This window comes from Rhyacophila brunnea, unplaced genomic scaffold (genome assembly GCF_057557595.1).
Source record: "Rhyacophila brunnea isolate RB1 unplaced genomic scaffold, BYU_Rbru_1.0 scaffold_16, whole genome shotgun sequence".
Classification (NCBI taxonomy): Eukaryota; Metazoa; Arthropoda; class Insecta; order Trichoptera; family Rhyacophilidae; genus Rhyacophila; species Rhyacophila brunnea.
The window spans coordinates 28,307,834-28,326,465 of NW_028232816.1; the positions used below are offsets into that span (position 1 = coordinate 28,307,834).

At 33.4% G+C, this 18,632-nt stretch overlaps 2 protein-coding genes across 2 annotated transcripts; one reads left to right on the forward strand and one right to left on the reverse strand.

Moving 5' to 3' along the window:
• Window positions 1–8,647: 8,647 nt before the first annotated feature.
• On the reverse strand, window positions 8,648–16,719 carry Rab2 (RAS oncogene family member Rab2). Its single transcript, XM_085943881.1, has 5 exons — window positions 16,574–16,719; window positions 13,952–14,111; window positions 12,019–12,174; window positions 10,570–10,750; window positions 8,648–9,588 (listed from the first exon to the last, which is right to left on the reverse strand). The coding sequence occupies exons 1-5, from the start codon at window positions 16,617–16,619 to the stop codon at window positions 9,487–9,489; spliced, it is 645 nt and encodes a 214-aa protein (XP_085800007.1). The 5' UTR covers window positions 16,620–16,719; the 3' UTR covers window positions 8,648–9,486.
• An 801-nt stretch (window positions 16,720–17,520) lies between these two features.
• Window positions 17,521–18,414, forward strand: LOC147074594 (prostaglandin E synthase 3-like). Its single transcript, XM_085943882.1, has one exon. It carries the CDS (start codon window positions 17,771–17,773, stop codon window positions 18,278–18,280), a length of 510 nt encoding a protein of 169 aa, XP_085800008.1. The 5' UTR covers window positions 17,521–17,770; the 3' UTR covers window positions 18,281–18,414.
• Window positions 18,415–18,632: the final 218 nt, after the last annotated feature.

Genomic DNA, 18,632 nt, shown 5'->3' on the forward strand with positions numbered 1-18,632 from the left:
CACGAATACCGGTATTGGTATTTTCATTCGGTATTACAATCCCTAGATAAGGTATATTGCTTCGGCATGCAACAGTATGTTTAAAATTACTGACTAATACCAGTGGAAGTGCATCTACATCAAAACGATTTCGCGCTGATATCAAATACATTTCATTTCAATCAATGGTTGATGACACAGTTAGTCGATGGTTTCACCTCTCGCGTCGCAAAACCACAGTAAATCCATGTATGTGTACAGGCGCTATAATGATGTGACGCTTTGAGTGTCAGGTCAAGCGGGTATATACATGGCAACATTGGGCCGTCTTACCGACCTGTAGGCTTCAAAAGTTAAAGGTTACATCCCTGCATCTGGCCATAAGGGTGTCGTGAAATGAAAAGCTTTGATAACCTTTGAGTAGTTGGTGGGATAATGAATTTTTTTTCTACAAATTACCTATCTAATCTTTAATTGAAAATATTTTAATAACAAATGAATTTTGAGGTAAGTATGACTGTGTATTAGTTCATTATTTTGTTTCCTTATAATTTCAATACTGCCAGATCTGTTAATCTAATTACGATATAATATTATATCTACTCTCATTAAAATTTTGAAGGGGAGCATGAACCATTCCTATTTTTATTACCAGCTCACGTGAAAGTTGGTTTCAAATTAACCACGAGGAAGCCTGCTAGACCTCATCATATTACTTAATTCGTATTGCAACACCCATGGCCTGCTGCAGGAGTGATATAAAGAGAAAATATGAATCCTCTGCTTTAAACTGAGGTGTAGTTTCCTCCTATAGTTGAACAGTAGAATAGTTTGACGATAAGTGCCGAAAAGAAGACGAATACTTATCATGTTCACAACGAAATTTATTAGAAATTGAGTATTTATTTAGGATAATGAAAAACAAGTATTCCTGTTTGATTTGTAATGCCTGTGCTCAGCCAAATATAATACATTTGATGAATGAATGAGAATGGGGTGTAGTACGTCGATCACTCCCAGTTTTCAGAGTGAATAGTAGATCACAGCCTACTTCAGTGGTGGCTAACCACCAGTGGCATGCGAGATGATTTTGCATGGCACGCGTTTGAAGAAAAATAATACCTATAATAAATGACAGATTTCATTGTATAAAAAATTACAGGCAAATACTCGAAGAATAAGCATTACGTTTAATGTAAATATACAATTGCACAGGTCGGTCCTTAGGCGTTATGCGACAAATAATATTATCACACTTACCTCATCAGGTAGCGGGGGATGCCGCGAACCGCTAATTTTGATCGATTTACAATACTTGAGACCGCTGTACTGCCCCCATAAGCAAAAACACAGCTAATGGGAAAAAGTCAATTTTGAGAAAAGAGCGCATAACATGTTTTTCATTGCTGCTTCATTAAAAATTAATCAATTTTAATAAATGTTTCGGTTTATAATAGATTATTTAAAAATTGATATTTTGATTACATAAAAATTGCAAAATTACAAAAATATTGATTATAAAACTTCACTATTGTCTTTTTATTTATGATTTTGAATGGAATAATGTCAGTTTCATAAGGAAAAAAACAGTAAATATGTTTTTTTGCTTATAATTTAAATTGTAATGGATATTTTTGAAAAATGAAATACTTATTTTTAATGTAATGGTATTTATTTATTAAATAATATTGAAATGACAATACTTGTCCTTCACGTAGGGTCTACTCCAGTGGTTTTTTGGTATTTATAAAATTGGTTGAATACACATGACTTGTCTTAAATTTCTTTCCACCCTCAAAAATGATCCATAATGTGTTTTTCTGATGAGATCATAATATGTGAAATAGTCCGTTTCTGAGAATAAAGTCAATTTAAAGAGTTGGCAATAATTGCTTTATTAACACAATCACTGCTCACCTGATAATTAATATTTAATTACCACATTTAAATATCATGTTAATTATATGTAATGGCCAGTCGCAGTGTCAGCACTAAATGAGTTAATATTGTCAATTTTTCCTACTACTGTATACTGTGAAAGATTATTCAGTGTAATGCACTTCATAAAAAACCAATATCAAAGCCAGTTGACAGATGTAAACTTAGAAGCAGCCATGCGGCTCACATTGGAAAAAAGGAATATTGAGGAATTTCCATTTGCATTATTTTTAAATATCAAATGTTCAGAGACATAAGTACAAATATCATTAATTTAATAAGACCAGATAGTTAGAAATGTGTTTTATGATGGATTAAGATTAAAAAACTAATTTAGTGCTAACAATGGGACTGGCGCGTTTTCAGTAGATGGCCATTAGATATAATTAACATGATATTTAAATGTGGTAATTAAAAAGTAATTAACTAGTCATTAACATTTTACTTGCCATTATAATTTCATTGGATTTTGCAGCATTTTGATCAAGTTTATCCAATTGCATACTCTCCAAAACAAGGTTGAGAATCTTTTTTTCACGATTCTTAGTCCAATTTCGAACCTAATCACCTTTGAATCTTAAAAAATCGTTAAAAATGTAGGGCGATATGAAATAAGTGAATGAATAATTTGAGGTTATCTCACTATTACCAGTTACATGCGGTATTACGTTTGTGTAACAATTCTAGAATCATAAACAAAAAAACAGTAAGCCAGCGTTTTTAAGCAAAAAACGCAGCAAACCGATATATGTGCTGTGTTTTTGCTTATGAATCATTATTTACTGTTTTGTTGCATCGAAAAGCCTAACATTTTTGCAAAAGTAACAAACACATTATGATATATTAAAATAAATGATTTTCTGTTTATTTTGTAATGAAATTATGTTCAGAATTTTATCTAGTATGTCACCTCATACTTACTTTAATTTTTAATTTTTTCCCATTAGCTGTGTTTTTCCTTATGGGGGCAGTGTAGCGAGAGAATGCCTCATCTGATCGGAGCAATTCTGGTGTCAATTTGTGTGTAAAGAACCAAATTATATTTCATTACATTAACAACCAATTCATGTCTACCCACAAAAAATTTCTGCACCAAATAAGAAACAAAAACTTGATGGATCTAGTAGTAGTAATTCTGGCAGACAGTTGGTTTTACAAATTGGTGGAACGAAATCTATGGCGTAACTGAAAAAAGTGATAAAGCTATATGTGTGCTATGTTCTGTGAGTGGTATCTAGAACATCTTTTTTAAAAAAAACTTTTTTCCCAATTAAAAACTGCTCAGCATGTCAGTTGAAAAATAATTTTTGGGAAATTTTGGCACGCGTACGTAAAAAGGTTCGCCAACCCTGGCCTACTTGATGTTATACATGCTATGGTCTAACATTGACACCACAAAAACTATTAAATAAAAGCAAAAACATGCCTAGTGCAAAAATAATTTAGTATATTTTTTAATGTAGGTAACCGTATTTTTGTTTTAATTTAATTAGATTTTTTATAACAACAAATATTGAATGTCAGATAGACATCAATGTTAGACCATCACCATCGCATGTCTGTATTATATTATTGATATTTTTTTGTGGTAAAATGGTAATGCTAGGGATTATGTAAAGTAAAAAAAGCTACAGAGTTCATATAAATTAATTTATTCAAATCATAACATTTAATAAAAATCATACAAATATCCGATATTATGACAATAAAACATATTTTCTACTGGTATCATTTCATTTTATATAATAGTAAAAAATACACTAAACCTTTCACTAATGCATTTGTGAATATTCAAACAAAATAAATTATAAAATTATGTTTGAAAAATTCACTATAAATGAGCGAAGATGGTTTTTAAATTAATGATCCTATTTATGTATTAAAAAAATCACAATTAAATAAAATCAAAGCAATCAAAATTCAAGTTAACACATAAATAACAAGTTAAAGTATTGTAATGTAGGTATTTGTCATTGAGCTAGAAACATAGAGACCACATTATTTCTACAACAATGTTAAAGTAAATTCACATTAACGTTGCGTCTGTTTCCACGTATTATAATATGCCGTTAGGTCACAGTAGTTTGATGATACAAAATGCACTCTCCTAACCGTTGATACCTCAATGGTAATCATTTATTGATTTCGTTTATCACAAAAATATATTATGATGTTAATAAAGTCAATATTATTATCATGATGATAATAACATATCTCAAGTGGAATAATAAATTCAAAAATGTTATTAGGCCAGGAAACCTGTTTGGAAAAGAATAATAAATCTCAAATATGGATACAGTAAGTATATTCCAGCTAACAGCACTATGGATGGTTAGGTTATTTTCTCCTGCGCCTATATTCACTGCAGTTTGAATTCTTTTCTCGCACAGCTGACAAAACAGTCAGAGATACTTGGAAACTGCTTTCAGATAATTAATAATGTTGCAAACGAACATAGACACTGCGGCAGATGATATTAAATTAGCACTTTTTACAATGATACTGAAAAAAACGTAACATATGAAAGTGAAGCTAAAAAAAACACCCCAGGTCTCATGATTTGGTTAGCTACAAGTAATTTTGCAGAAGAAGAATTTCACACTTCTACAATTGAGATTTATTTGTCAATTTTGCCGCCCTCAAGAGATAAAAATGCCTTGAGTTAGTGTTCCTACATTCCAAATTTTTTAACTTTTTTGATGTTTATATATGGAGTCAAATTGTTGCCAATTATCCAGAATCACTTGCTCAACACCAGCGTCAAATTGGCGCCGATTGTCTCCAATGGGTTTAATAAGTATCTTATTCATTCTGACGAAAACTCAAATTATGATGCGAAATGACAAATACACATTTCTTTAGTTAACCAATCACACAGCGGGCGATAAAGAGCAAAGTAAGATACATTTCTTGTCTGTGAATAGACCAAACCACAGCTGCAATGAATAAGATGGGAGATACAGCACGTTAAGAAGAAAAATTGGCTACACATTTGAACTGATGTATGTCTCTCCTACAATTTATATAAAGGCATTTTACGTTATGGTTGTCTAAATCAAAAAAAATATTAGAACAAAGTGGAAAATTAAAAAATACCAACATTTCGATTAGGTAATATTATATTCAAATAAATGAAGACTAGAACTAAGCTTACATACAAATCCTTATGAGATACCGGTGAATTATATTTTAGACATTAATAATATAATAGATTATCTAGTTAATTAGTTACTCCAAGTCAGATGTATGTAGTACATATGCATAATAATATAATGAAATTAGTTAATTAAAAGAGACGCACAAGAAATCAATTGTAACTTTATGAGATGTTTGTTGAATTTCACATTTTTTTTAAAAACAAACACAAATTGAAAATATAAAAAATAATATGAAATTTGTTTGAATAATTCCTTCATATTATCTTATCTTATCAAGAAAACAGTACAGTAAAACCTCAAGTATAAAAACAGAAAATCAGTCAAGACAATGTGTCCATGGATAATTTATTGAAATACAAATAAAATTTTTAGGATATTTTGCAAGTCACGTGGCAACCGAAAAGCAATTGACAATTTTCAAACGTGTTTTACCCTTGACGTCTTTACGCAGGTTACACAACGACCTTGGATGGCCGTGTTCTCCTTCACGATAATAAAACTCTTATGGTAGGGATTTAAATTAAAACGTAGAAACATCTATACCACTAATAAAATTTGAGTGTCTGTCTGTCCGTTTATTCTGTTATAAATCAGAAACTTTTTTATAAATAGCTACAATCTGGTGTGGGTCTTGCCCGCCCTACGAAGAGGTTTTGCAAAAATTTTTGTACGAGAAATGGATGTTAGTCACTTGCTTAATCTATTAGGTAGTTAAGTTAACTTAACACGATGGCCGAGCGGCTTAAGCGTTGGCTTATAATGTTGTGGGTCCCAGAGTTCGAATCATGGGTCTGGAAAATACACATATTGTAGAGTGTGAACCCAATAGGTTGAGCAAATGGCTAATATCGAGCAAGTACATTTCTTGTAAAAACAAACATCTGTTAATACAAACTTCCTCTCTGTAGAGGGCCATAATATGATCATATTAGGATCGGACATGGTATATAAAAAAAATGAGTTAACAGATTATGTGTCAAAATTTAAGGTCATCCAATGTTTATAGAAGATTCACATTTAAGCACGAAGAAATTAGAAACATGCCTGATTTTAGAGGGCATGACGAATTTCAAATTGCAATTACTTCATAACATGATTTCGAGACTTACCTCCTTTTAGCAGTAACCCCACGATTTCTTTATTGTGTATATTTGTATACTCTTTCTTTTCATATTTCATGCGGACAAAGTTGTGGGCGATCATCATTTATATATATTTTCAAATATTGCACAATAGATTTATAAACTGAAGTTTTACTGTACACAAACAAATAACAAAATGCACTCGTTACCGATTATCGTATAAATACTTTGTTGTACAGAATATTCCTATTAATATAGAGAAAATAATTTCAAATACATACTTGCATTTCATGGGATAAACTTTATATGAAAAAGTAAGTAGGTAGCAAAATTATTTTATGATATAAGTCGACGTTACCAACTATTCTCGTTTATTCTTAACTGTGTGCAAAATACAATAAATAATAATTAAAATTTACTACATACTAGGTGTAGTTAGAAAAATACAAATCAAGGGTAACTGATCATAGAACGAAGCCAGTAATTTTTCGTCTCGAGATACTGCGGCAATATTCAACACATCACAGCGATTACATCATAAAACCATCTTGACTGATTTAAACATATTTGAAACACAAAATTAATGCTGTAATCGTGCAACAAAGTCAAATATGACTCATGTCATTAATATAGTTTTTCCGACAACAGCTTTGGCGTGAGTTATGGTTCTATCCATTCCATCTTCTTTGCTTGTGTGAAATAAATTGTATAATACCCCGTTTACACGTGTATGAATATACTGCTGACAATACGTATTATCGCTGCCATAACAAGAATATGCATGGATCAAAAAAGTTCAGACGGTTCTGAATTTTCATGCAATAATTGGTACTTGCATGGTGGGTGTGCATGCGCAGTAGTACGATAGTGGCGAACCTGCCGGAAAAAATACGAACACCGCATAGAATATTTTGACGTTTGCCGATTATCTATGATCTGTCAAATAGCACTATACAATGACAAGACCGTGTCTCGCTTATGCTTGAAGAATGAGATTGGAGAGACAGTCAGCACTGTTAAATGTAAACAGTTATTATCGGGATAGTTTAAAATACACAGTTTTGGTGCCAGTAAATCCACCACCATGCCGCATTCACTCTGTATTGAAAGGAATGTTTCCATATACAATCAATTTATGTTGAATCGAAAGTCATAACCAAGATTGCGTCGAGTGAATTTGTTAGTTCGTTAACATCATTTCATCTGACCACTTTTTTAGATTAAGTGATACACGATAGTCAATTATGTAATCACATGCAAGTCGAAACAAGTTTGACGTGCCAATGCATGAAAAACCTCACTCAGACCAAAATTCTCAAAGGAAAAACTATGCAATGCAATCTTCCAATAAAGAATGAACAAAACCATTTAAATGAATGTAGAAATTTCTCCAAAATCAAATGGTGTATCAGTTACAGACAGTAATCATCACTTTGTTCGTAATCACGTTTATATTTGGCTTTAGACATCAATAGACAAAATATATTATAGTATATATATATATATATATAAAGCGTTGTAAAAGAGAAACTGTCAGCAAAATGACAGTTAGTTCAGAAATAACCACCAGTTTAAAATAATTATTACATATTGTAACATATTATTTAAAAGGTCTTGCATCAATACAATAATTATTGATGTATTCAAATTTCAAGCCATATTACAGTAACTGTGAATAACATAATCAACATAGAACCATTTACATTGTATATTGTACGACTAAAAGCAGGATATAATATGTTGCTTTAGACGCATGATAATCGACCTGGCAAGCCATGTATAACCATTTCCAGTAACATTGATCTATTTGGATGCTTGGAATACATTAGAGTGCCTAGCATATGGGCGCAGTGAAACAAAGCAATGCATAAAAAATGTCAACCTAGTAAAGAAAATTAAGTTATTTTCGTTACTACGGCAACGAAAACTAACAGTCTGACATGTCAGATTTCGCCTTTAACGTACAATAGGTAGAAAACCGTCGTATCTATGACAACCAAACAATTTCATAGCTTTGCTTGATAGTGTATAACAGTCACAAAATCGTGATAATGTAGAGTCGTAAATAGAATATACAATGAAAATTATCATATGTCTCCCACGTTTTCAAGTTCCACACCATGCAATATTGCAATTATTCAAATGTACATGAAATTTTAGGCAATTGAAATTGAATCGAAAACAAAACCGAGGCGGATAAATGATTTAGATGACTACAGAGCCGATATTATATTCTGCTTGACACAAAATATGAATAACTAAATTTGCTACAGTGGTTCTATGTTTATAATTAATTCATCTAAAAGCATTTCGATAAATAATATTTATATGTAATAGTAAATATACATCAGCAGTCGTTTGCGATAATGCACACATTTAGCTAATATGCATACAAATTTACAGCTCTAACTAGATCAGTTCGGGAGAACTTATGATTATCAAATCTTTCGTTAACCAAAAATAAGCTGAACTCGAGTCACAATACATTTTCATAATACCTATTAGATTAGACTCATGCACAAGTCATTGAAATGTGACCATGGGAGACAGTTTTCCTTGAATTCTTTTACACAGAGGATGTATCACATTTCGATGAGTCATGCATTCTTGATGTTGTTGTTAACTGATACACTGTGCATTTCTTTGTTTTTCTGGCATCGTAAACAATATTATATTTAGGTAATTTACAGATATAAAATTACATAATTCATATTATCTATTGTGAAAACCGGTATAAAAACCCCAGTTGATTCGATTAAAATAACGACGATGACTTTATAATAGTTTTTTTTTTTACATTTTAAATTTTATCTATTATCTCCGCAGTTTGCGACACTATCAGCTGAAGGGTTGTATATTCAAAGATTCTCATTAAATTATTTTATAAATTGTTATAGGAAACTATCCAATGTGATTATGTATCCCTGTTTCTTTTGTCATTTTCCATTAAATATAGTTTTTCTGTCTATGGTTTGTAATGCAACAGTGTATAATTTTTTTTTATTCACACTGCATTACAACCTGGAATATTTTAATCTAAGTTTGATAATAATTATAATTTAAATTGGCAGTTAAATTAAAGAATGTCCTGACCACATTTTAGAGATAAGAGGCATTCTAATGAGGTTATTTTTTTTTTGAAAGTAAATCAAATTTGACAGAGAAAACGAATGAATCGAATTCCAATTTTAAATTAGTTCAGCTGACAGCTGAACGCATCATAAATTTCCTTTCTCAAGTAGGGGTGGAATAGTAAGTCATAGGTAATAAAGATGAGATGGATAATATGTGTGTAAGTGAGGTGTGAAGAGATAAGAGTGAAGAGTTGTTTAGCAGCAGCCGCTTCCTGCCGCTCCTCCTGCACCGCCGGCTCCCCCGCCCCCTGCACCGCCCACGGGTGAATGCTGGGCGCCAATCTTTATACCGTTCGCCTGAAATAAATATAATTGTTTTATTACTCTTTGATCGCATATCTGGACTGTGTTATGGAACTGTGGTCAGGCAGCATTTTTGTAGAAACAATTGGCTTTTGAGTTGTCTCTTCTTAAATATGTATGTAAACGGTACAACAGTACTAAATTGAAAACACTATCAAAGAGACTTGTAGCTGTTTATAATATTTTATTAGAAGTCGTCATCATGTCGATATGTCCTCATATAGTGAATATAATAAGCATGTCCAACACGTTAATCACGATCAACCAGTCGATTTAGGAATTGAGTAGTGGAAATGTAAAAAGCATCTACATTCAGGTTAAAATAATATTATTTCGAAATTTTGACAGGGAAGTATTAATTATTCCTGTTTGTATTTCTTTAATCAGCTTACGTGGAAGTCGAGACATCGTCATATTACTTGATTCGTATTGCATCACTCATATCCTGCCGTAGGAGTGAGAGAAAGAGTAGGTATGAATGCCAACACTTTAAACTGATGCGTACTTTCCCCTTACCATAGCGCAGTCGGCTCTTTGCATAGTAACCAAATAGTTTGACGATGGATACAATGGGTGCCCAACAGAAGACCAAAACTTATCATATTCACGACTAATGGGAAGTTGAGTATTTCTTTGTGACGGTGAAAGACAAGTGAACTTAATTTGTCACAGTATTCCCACCCACATATTATAATACGTTCATTCAAGTTGAAGAATGACAATTAGAGAGTGTGGTAGATCACTGCCGTTATTAATACTGGAAGTTTTCTACTTGAAGTTGGACATGTCTACTATAATATAGATAGAGTATGGACACCAAAGGGAGCCTGATGAAATTTTACGTTGGCTTGACGGTACATACACACAAACAGTACAAACTTTAGAGATAGCGAATCAAAATCTTAAGTCACGACATAAGATTAACTCCTAGATTAAGAGTAACTCCACGGTTGAACAGTATAGATAATTGTTCACCTCGTTGTTGATGTCGAATACTCCCTCCTGAATTTTCTCGTAGATCTCTTTGGCGGTGTTGATGAAGGCCTCCTCGACGTTGGCGGCAGTCTTCGCAGATGTTTCCATGAATACGAGCCCGTGCTCGCGCGCAAACGCCTCTCCCTCTTCCTTCTTCACCTCCCGCCGGGATTCCAAATCACTGAAATATTAATTTAATAAGTAACAATTTTTTTATAAGAACAAGTCAAAATAAAATATGCAATTCTAATTTCTACCTGTGCATTATCCGAAAGGTGAGAATATTTATGTTGCAAATACGGTGAGTAGTTTATAGATTTGATAGTGGAAAACAAATTGGCCGACAAGTGAACTCAAGTGAACATAAGACAAAAAAAATGGGACCAAAGATTATTAAACTGCAGTGTAAACAGTACAAAGTGTAATTTAATAAATATAAATTTAATTTAATAAAGTGAATGATCTTTTTATATCCTAATTTAGCATAATATAAACCATAAGTATCTGTAATCTGTCGATTGTATATTTACGATAGATATATAATGCCGAAGATGTGGAAACGTCAAAACCAAGGTTGCTAAAAACTTATGGAATTGTACAAAGGTTGGTTCATTTAGAATTGAATGTGATATCTGTTTAGTATTCTTGCTAAAAGATTGTTGCACACAATCTACATTAAGGCACTTTATAAAGATGTCATATCTTAAATCATCAGCCAGGGTCGGTGGATGAAGGCCTCTCTAGCTCCTTCCACTATACTCCGTCCCTAATTTCTCGTTGCCATGTAAATCAACTGAACTTTATGAGTTCGTCTATCCAGTGGATTTTAGGGCATTTCGCAATACCGAATGAAAATACTAATACCGGTATTTCCTATTGAATACCGGGATTCGTGAAATATATGGAAAAAACAGAAGTATCTACTAATAAATATATATATATATATAATACCAGCAATAGGACATGCTATAAAATATTAATATTTATAGCATGTGCTATTGCTGGTGTCCAAGGGCGTTGAAGGGCAACGGAAGTAAACCAGATATCGCGTAACCCGACAAAAATACAGTCATGTTAAACCTTTTATGTTAATAAATACATTATTTTGTTTCCACTTTCAATACCGAATATATCGGTATTATCTGATTTTTAAAACCGGTATTTCGGTATCGAAAAATACTGGGATACCGGTTTCGAAATATTGCTATTTCATCTGCATGGCAACCTATATTACATTGCGTACTCTTGTCTGCCTCCTTATGCATTCTTTTTTTTTTGTGGTTTATTCGTGTTATTCCCAATATGTACCTTTCCATGCCACGTTGTGTGCTGGTCATTTTGAAGGAAGGATTTACTTAACATAGCTATATTAATTTAAAACATGAATATAAAAGATGTCAATACAATTCCAGTGTGAACTACTAAAAATGTGAGAGACGAGAATCAAACCTTTTGTTTCCAATGAGCATGATGACCATGTTGGAATTAGAATGCTGGCGAGCATCCTCCAGCCACGTGGAGAGGTGGTTGAAGGTCTCCCGCCGGGTGATGTCGTATACCAAGAGTGCTCCGGCAGCGCCGCGGTAGTACGACCGTGTGATTGATCTACCAAAACAAATCAAAAAGTTATTACATAATTCAACACCCTAATTCTATATGGAAACAATTTAAAAATTCAAACTTATAAGATGTGCAAGCACAATGTTCCGTAGTCCTATTTTTGTAAATTCACTGTTGTATTTACAATCAAATAAATCATAAAGTTTGCAAACTGCCACTAAGCTGGACAAAATGTCACTGAAATATGAATCAAAATCCGGACAGAGGAATGTTTTAACCAAATGTAATGTTAAATAGGTAGTCTAGGCAAATTGCAGTAATTAACCTTCCCTTACGATGCTAATAAATTCCATTCGTTCCGGTGATGGCACCTTGGGTTACCGTAGAAGATTGACATTATTATAGTAGGTAAAAGGGAAATGCCCAAGGCCTGAACAAAAACGATGCATAAGTGCGAGTGAGAAAGTATTCGGCACCCTTAAAATCTTTGCGACACGCGCTAGAGTAAGATAAAAGGTTTACAGATGTGTAGAAGATTTTGTTGTCAGCGTAGCCGCCAAATCTTAGTTTTTTGCTTAACTAAGCGTTGATAACCTGCGAGCGCGTGTTGCTAAAATTGATATTTTTTGTGTTAAACATAAAGTCAGTGGTAAATATTTTTAGTTAATTACGTAGAAAAGATGGTTCTGTGTGCTGTATTAAAATGTGGTAGCCCTACTGATAAGCAAGATGGTATTACGTTTCATGGGTAAATTGATACATGTTCGTGATAATTTATTTGTATATTATTATATACTTTAATATCAAGTGACCGTGTTTCTTTAAAATAACTTAAATTAGGGATATTTTTACCTAATGGTTGCATTTTGATCGCTTAAAAATACTATATAACGTAAAAAAAAAGAAAAATATATTTTAATTCTGAGCGTCTAGTGCGGGCACTAGCGAAATGGTCTATGGTCTCGAACTTTTGTTTACGAATGCGTTTGCTCGCCCACAAACCAAACGCACGACACGCAGCTTCATTTAATAATGCAATGGGTGGCGTCTAGATGTGTCTATAGTCTAAGGAAATGCCTATTTTGGCAACATAAATAAGTCTAATAAGGTTTCATCATCATTATTTGCCATTTGCTTTATCTATAAAATGATAAAAAGGCATCAAAACATAATTATTATAATCATAGGACTATTTCATAAGTCATAATAGTACCTTGATCTAACGCGTTATTTTCATTTCTCTTTTTCACAATAATTGAGCATGTCTCTCTTTGTCGCATCATATACTTATAGATCTATCTCTTTTGTTCGTAATGGAATGCGACACTCTGTGTGTAATGTGCATTTATAATTTATGACTATATTTATATTTTGTGCAGCGCAGTCCTAAATGTGCCTGAAGGTTTTGTGCGATTATCTCAAAATGATATATTATACACATATACATTATTTTTAACATTACAACATACAATGAAGCCCAATGACAGTAGTGTAGTGAAATAGTAGTTAGTAATGGAAGTGAAACAATCACAAACACACAGACTTTGAGAAAATCACATAAATATATTGTAACATCACCGGGAACCCCCGGATGAAAGGCCAGCGCCTTATGTAATGGACAATGAAGTTAACAGTCTATGAAATTGATAGCCTTACATTTTGATAGTAGAGATATCAAAATACTGTATTTTTTCTTTGGACTGAGCTTACTCTTAATACACAATGTGGTTGAATTAAAACAAGCAGTCATTGATTTCCATTATAGTCTTCAAGTTGTTTCTTCTAATTAGGATTCAGTCTATAAGTAAAATGACATAAGTACCTGAAAGCCTCTTGTCCCGCAGTATCCCATATCTGTAGTTTAATTTGCTTGCCGTCTATCGTGATCATGCGAGCCCCGAACTCTACCCCGATCGTCAGGTCATGGACCGGCTGGAAGCGTTTGTCGGTGAACTGAAGCAGGACACATGATTTTCCAACACCTTCAAACAAACAGTAAATAAAGCTTATAACGTATCATACTAGAATGACTTTTTGTTCACTTAAACTCACTCTCACTTAATTGGAATATATTGATGTCAAAATCAATTTGCTTGAACAAGTTATTGCACTCCGAATTGGAATCGCCAATAGCAGGTTAGTTCTATTTATTGGTATGGAAATGCACAACTGGACGCTGGTAATTTGTCTGTAATTTTACTTTTACCCATTGTTTTAAATCCCTCCAACATGTAGTCTTCTTCATTTCTAAGTATTCACTATGAACACTTGAATTGACATTTAAAATATTTCAGTACAAGAAACATAGCCAGAAAAAACACGAATTTAATAATGTCCACTCGCTCTCACGTGACATCAAAATCAATTCGGTTATAACAAGTTATTGCACTCCGAACTGGCAACACCAATAGTAGGTTAGTTCTGCTTATTGGTAGAGAAATGCAGAACTGGAACATAGCCAGAAAAAACACAATTTTTTTTGTATGCATTATTCAAATGGCTTACTTACACCAGCAGACGTGCAGATCCAACCAGATCCAACGATACACGCTGATCGTCGTGACCAATCATATTCACACTATACGCAATTACACGCAACGATTCGATCACGGTTAATCCTAGCTTTTGATTGGTTTAAAATAAACATAGTGTTGCTATTATTAAAAATATAGGTTGACTAAAAACTATTTCTTCGTTAGATTGGTGGCTACACTGAATAGTTTTCCCTCGCATTTTTATGACTCAAAACTAGTGTAGCAAGTAGCGAGTGACGGCCAATTGACATTAGTTGTTTTTTTTATAGAAAATATTTTTGTTTTATCTAGGTACTTATTATAATTAATTTACATAATGGATAAACCTTGTGAGCGTGAATCTCCAAGCGAATCAGTTAAGATTGATTGTAGCGAATATGTCTATATTTCAACTCGCTCAGGCAGATAGAAAGACTCACCGTGAAGAACAACGCAATCAGCATGGTTTTACTAATAACCTTATTAAAGAAATAACCCTAATTGAGTGTATTAATTCAACGAGGAGTGAGTCCTCGGCGCTAGTCCACACTGTTCAATTTTTAGCCATCTTGAGGATGATTATTTGATGGTATTTGAAAGAGTCGAAAGACAGATGTGAAGTATCACTTCCCTCCATTTTCGAAAGTGAATAGCAAGCTATCACTTTTATTTTTAGTAAGGTTTTTCATCTGGATTTTAGGAGTTGAAGGTGGATAATTAACACACCGGAATTATGATGGAAACGACGAGTTTTATTTAAGTTAATATTATATAATAGTTTGAATAATTTATTTTACGGAGGACGAAATGTGCGTGTTCACTGTTTGGCTGTTTACAGCGTATTATCCACCATCTTGTGTTTCGCTTTCAACGAGAGCGTTGTCGAAAAACGGCGACGTTGCAAATATTTTTCAACAGTCATAATCTACGGCATTGCCGGCTCTATTATTATTATTTATTTTCGTAATCAGCCATTACTATTTGTTGGATTTGATACCGACTCGGGCCTCTCCAGATACACAGAGACATCCCCAAATGGGGACCATACGGGGGTGTAACAGACACTTGACTGTCGAATCCAGAATGGCAAGAATAGCTACGGTGACACGATTCGCAAAACGGTTGGTTACTTCGGATACTTTCGCACGTTCTCTGTAATCTTCGGTAGGTGAATCGTGCACGAGAAATAGAAATTGTTCCAATTTGCTCGCAATCGTTCAAGATTCCAGAAAAGTCACTTTAAACCATAGATAATAGCGTTTCACTATCGTGGTAAACGATTAGGCCAGACGGAATCTGCCAATGTAATCTTAGCAAAAGAATCCCTGGCATCTGGTTGTCACAATCGATCAAGTCTGACATTTAACAATAATTAATGTAATTTTCGTGTATATAAATACAAATATACTTCATACAGTTTAATAAAAATACGTCTCAGATTTCGTTTCTTTGTTATGATTAAGAAAACGAGGTGTGAGCACAATCGATTTATTGCTACATAGAAGTGAAAACATCTGTTTGTAAATCCTTTATTTTAATAATTTACAAATCATTAATAGAATGATCAGTCAAATTAAGTGTAAAGTATTATCTCCTTAATGGTAAACAATAATAAAGGAATGTTTGTTACAATAATATTGCGTGTGATAATATGTAGTGCGAAGACAATGAACGGTGACTAAAACTATTCCTCGAAATAAATATTTTTTTGCAAATAAAAAATACAACGAAAAACGAACATCTGTTACTTTCGTCAGTGTGCTAGATAATTGACCATACATTGTTTATTGCGCATTTCAAGTAAATATTACCCAAATTCAAGGTAATCAAATTAATTATGCGTTTGGAAATGAGATAATCGCAGGATTCATGCAAAAGTCAATAAACTTGACAACACTTTGAAAATCCGAGTAACAAAATCAATAACTTACCCGTATCACCGATAATAATGTATTTAAAGAGGTATGCGTAAGACATTTTGCAATTTAATACGAGCTCTCAGTTTATAGAATTTGACAAAAAATTGACAATTAAAGACGCACAAAACCAAACGCAACACTTTTTTACAGCTGTCTGCACGTCATTTCTGTGATAAACACCGCAGCAGCGTTGCCTTAATGTTCCCAGCCTTAAAAATAGTAAAATTGCGAAAATCATCCTCCGTTTTTGATAAACTTTAAATACAAATTATATTCAATTATAAAATGCATACATATTATGTTATTTTTTTCAAATACATATTAAAGTTACTAAAGGCTCAAGCATAAAGATCTTTAAACGAAACGTTTAACTATTAAATTTAATAGTCGTAATTACTATATTGTCATTATCTCTCTCTTCTTGGTCGTGCACTCATGGCTGAGGATCGTGACCACATTTAAATTTCGCCATCCTTTGAGCGACCAAGACTTTCCATCCTTCTCGATCTTCCACTTCTCTCAGGGCTCTCAAACACTAATGTTTACAAAAGCATCATTTTTGTGGCAATCGAAATTCCCCGATCCTTCCATATGGTGGTAAGGCGTGTCATCGCATTTTTTGCAATCTGTGTGCGCCTTCTTATTTCCGCTTCGCATCCGCCCTTTCCACTGATGGTCGATCCAAGATATACAAACTCGTCGACTGTTTCGAGGTTTTGGATTTGGTTTGTCATTATATTGCAAATATTATTATTATTATGCATTATAATAATTACCAATATTAGGTACCTACCAATATTAAAGGTCTTCAAAGAGATTAGACTGTGTGCAATGTCTTTGAAGGTCTTCTTGAAATTAAAATTTTTCTTTTGAAGGACTTTTGTTGCGGCTATTTTTATGGTGTATCCAAAGACATTGAACGGGGTGCAACCATCATGAAATTTAGCTTGGCCGCATTAAATGGCAACATTTATAGATAAATGTCAAAACCAACAGAAATTGCAAACTACCGACATTCGACAAATTATCTAGTCAGCGTTCATACCGTTCATTCATTGTTTCAATAGTTTATGCAATTTATAATTGCGCGGACGCCGTCCAGTCGACTTAAATAATCAAGGTTTAAAGAATCTGAGTTCAGTGGTAGAAAATATAGAAATTTCCACGGTTTTATTAAGTTCGGCAGCTTTTTACGGTCGCAAATAAACAATGGAAGGGACAGTTTTTCCGGCTGTTTTGTGGGCACAATCGAATGAGAAGGTATTTCTGACATTCAGCGTCGAATGCAAAAGTCCGAACATTAAGATTGAGAAGGACAGTATAAGCTTTGACGGAATAGCTAGTCTCGACGCTAAGAAATACTTCGTGGATATACCGCTTTACGCTACGATTGTGCCGGAAGACTGTCAAAAACAAAACCTCGGCAGACGCATAGAAGTCACTTTGGCGAAAGAAAACGTCGACGGTGAATTCTGGCCATTCCTTACGAAGGATAAAATCAAGCGGCATTGGCTGAAAGTTGACTTCGAAAAGATGCAGGACGGAAGCGGCAGCGACGACGACACGATAAACGGAAAACCGATAATAAACGCTCCGTCAATCGAAGACATGATGCGAAATATGGGCGGATTAAACAACGAGAAAGACATGGGCTTCGGTGATATGCCCCCGGATTCTGATGTCGATTCTGACGATGAAACTGGTCCTGACAAAATTTAAAACTCAGTAACATTCCATTAGCTTACTTCGATTTTTTACCAGGATTCATGTTATTTTACAGTATCTATGTTACATATTTGTATGTACTATTATTTTAAATAATCCTCAATAAAGTTTTCTTAACAAAACCGTAATGCCTGTATTTTATTAACATTTTAGGAAATCATAAAAAAATGTTTTTTGTTAGGGGGCCGAAGTACAAAGCGAAGACCGCCATTCATAGACAATAAAGGTAACTGTCATGGTCCACGCTGTTTTTCGGAAATATTGTATATTATAAAACGTTTGTCGGAGTGTTCATCTATTTTCTAATATCACTAGCAGAAAATACATTTTTTTCATTGTTATACCT

Excerpts from the sequence above, each read along its gene's own strand:
- LOC147074594 (XM_085943882.1), top strand. The coding sequence starts at position 17,771 with ATGGAAGGGACAGTTTTTCCGGCTGTTTTGTGGGCACAATCGAATGAG.
- Rab2 (XM_085943881.1), bottom strand. The coding sequence starts at position 16,619 with ATGTCTTACGCATACCTCTTTAAATACATTATTATCGGTGATACGG. Across the intron at positions 14,112-16,573 it reads CATTATTATCGGTGATACGG|GTGTTGGAAAATCATGTGTC; the intron begins GTAAGTTATTGA and ends GTTTGTTTGAAG. Across the intron at positions 9,589-10,569 it reads TATTCGACATCAACAACGAG|GCGAACGGTATAAAGATTGG; the intron begins GTGAACAATTAT and ends TATTTATTTCAG.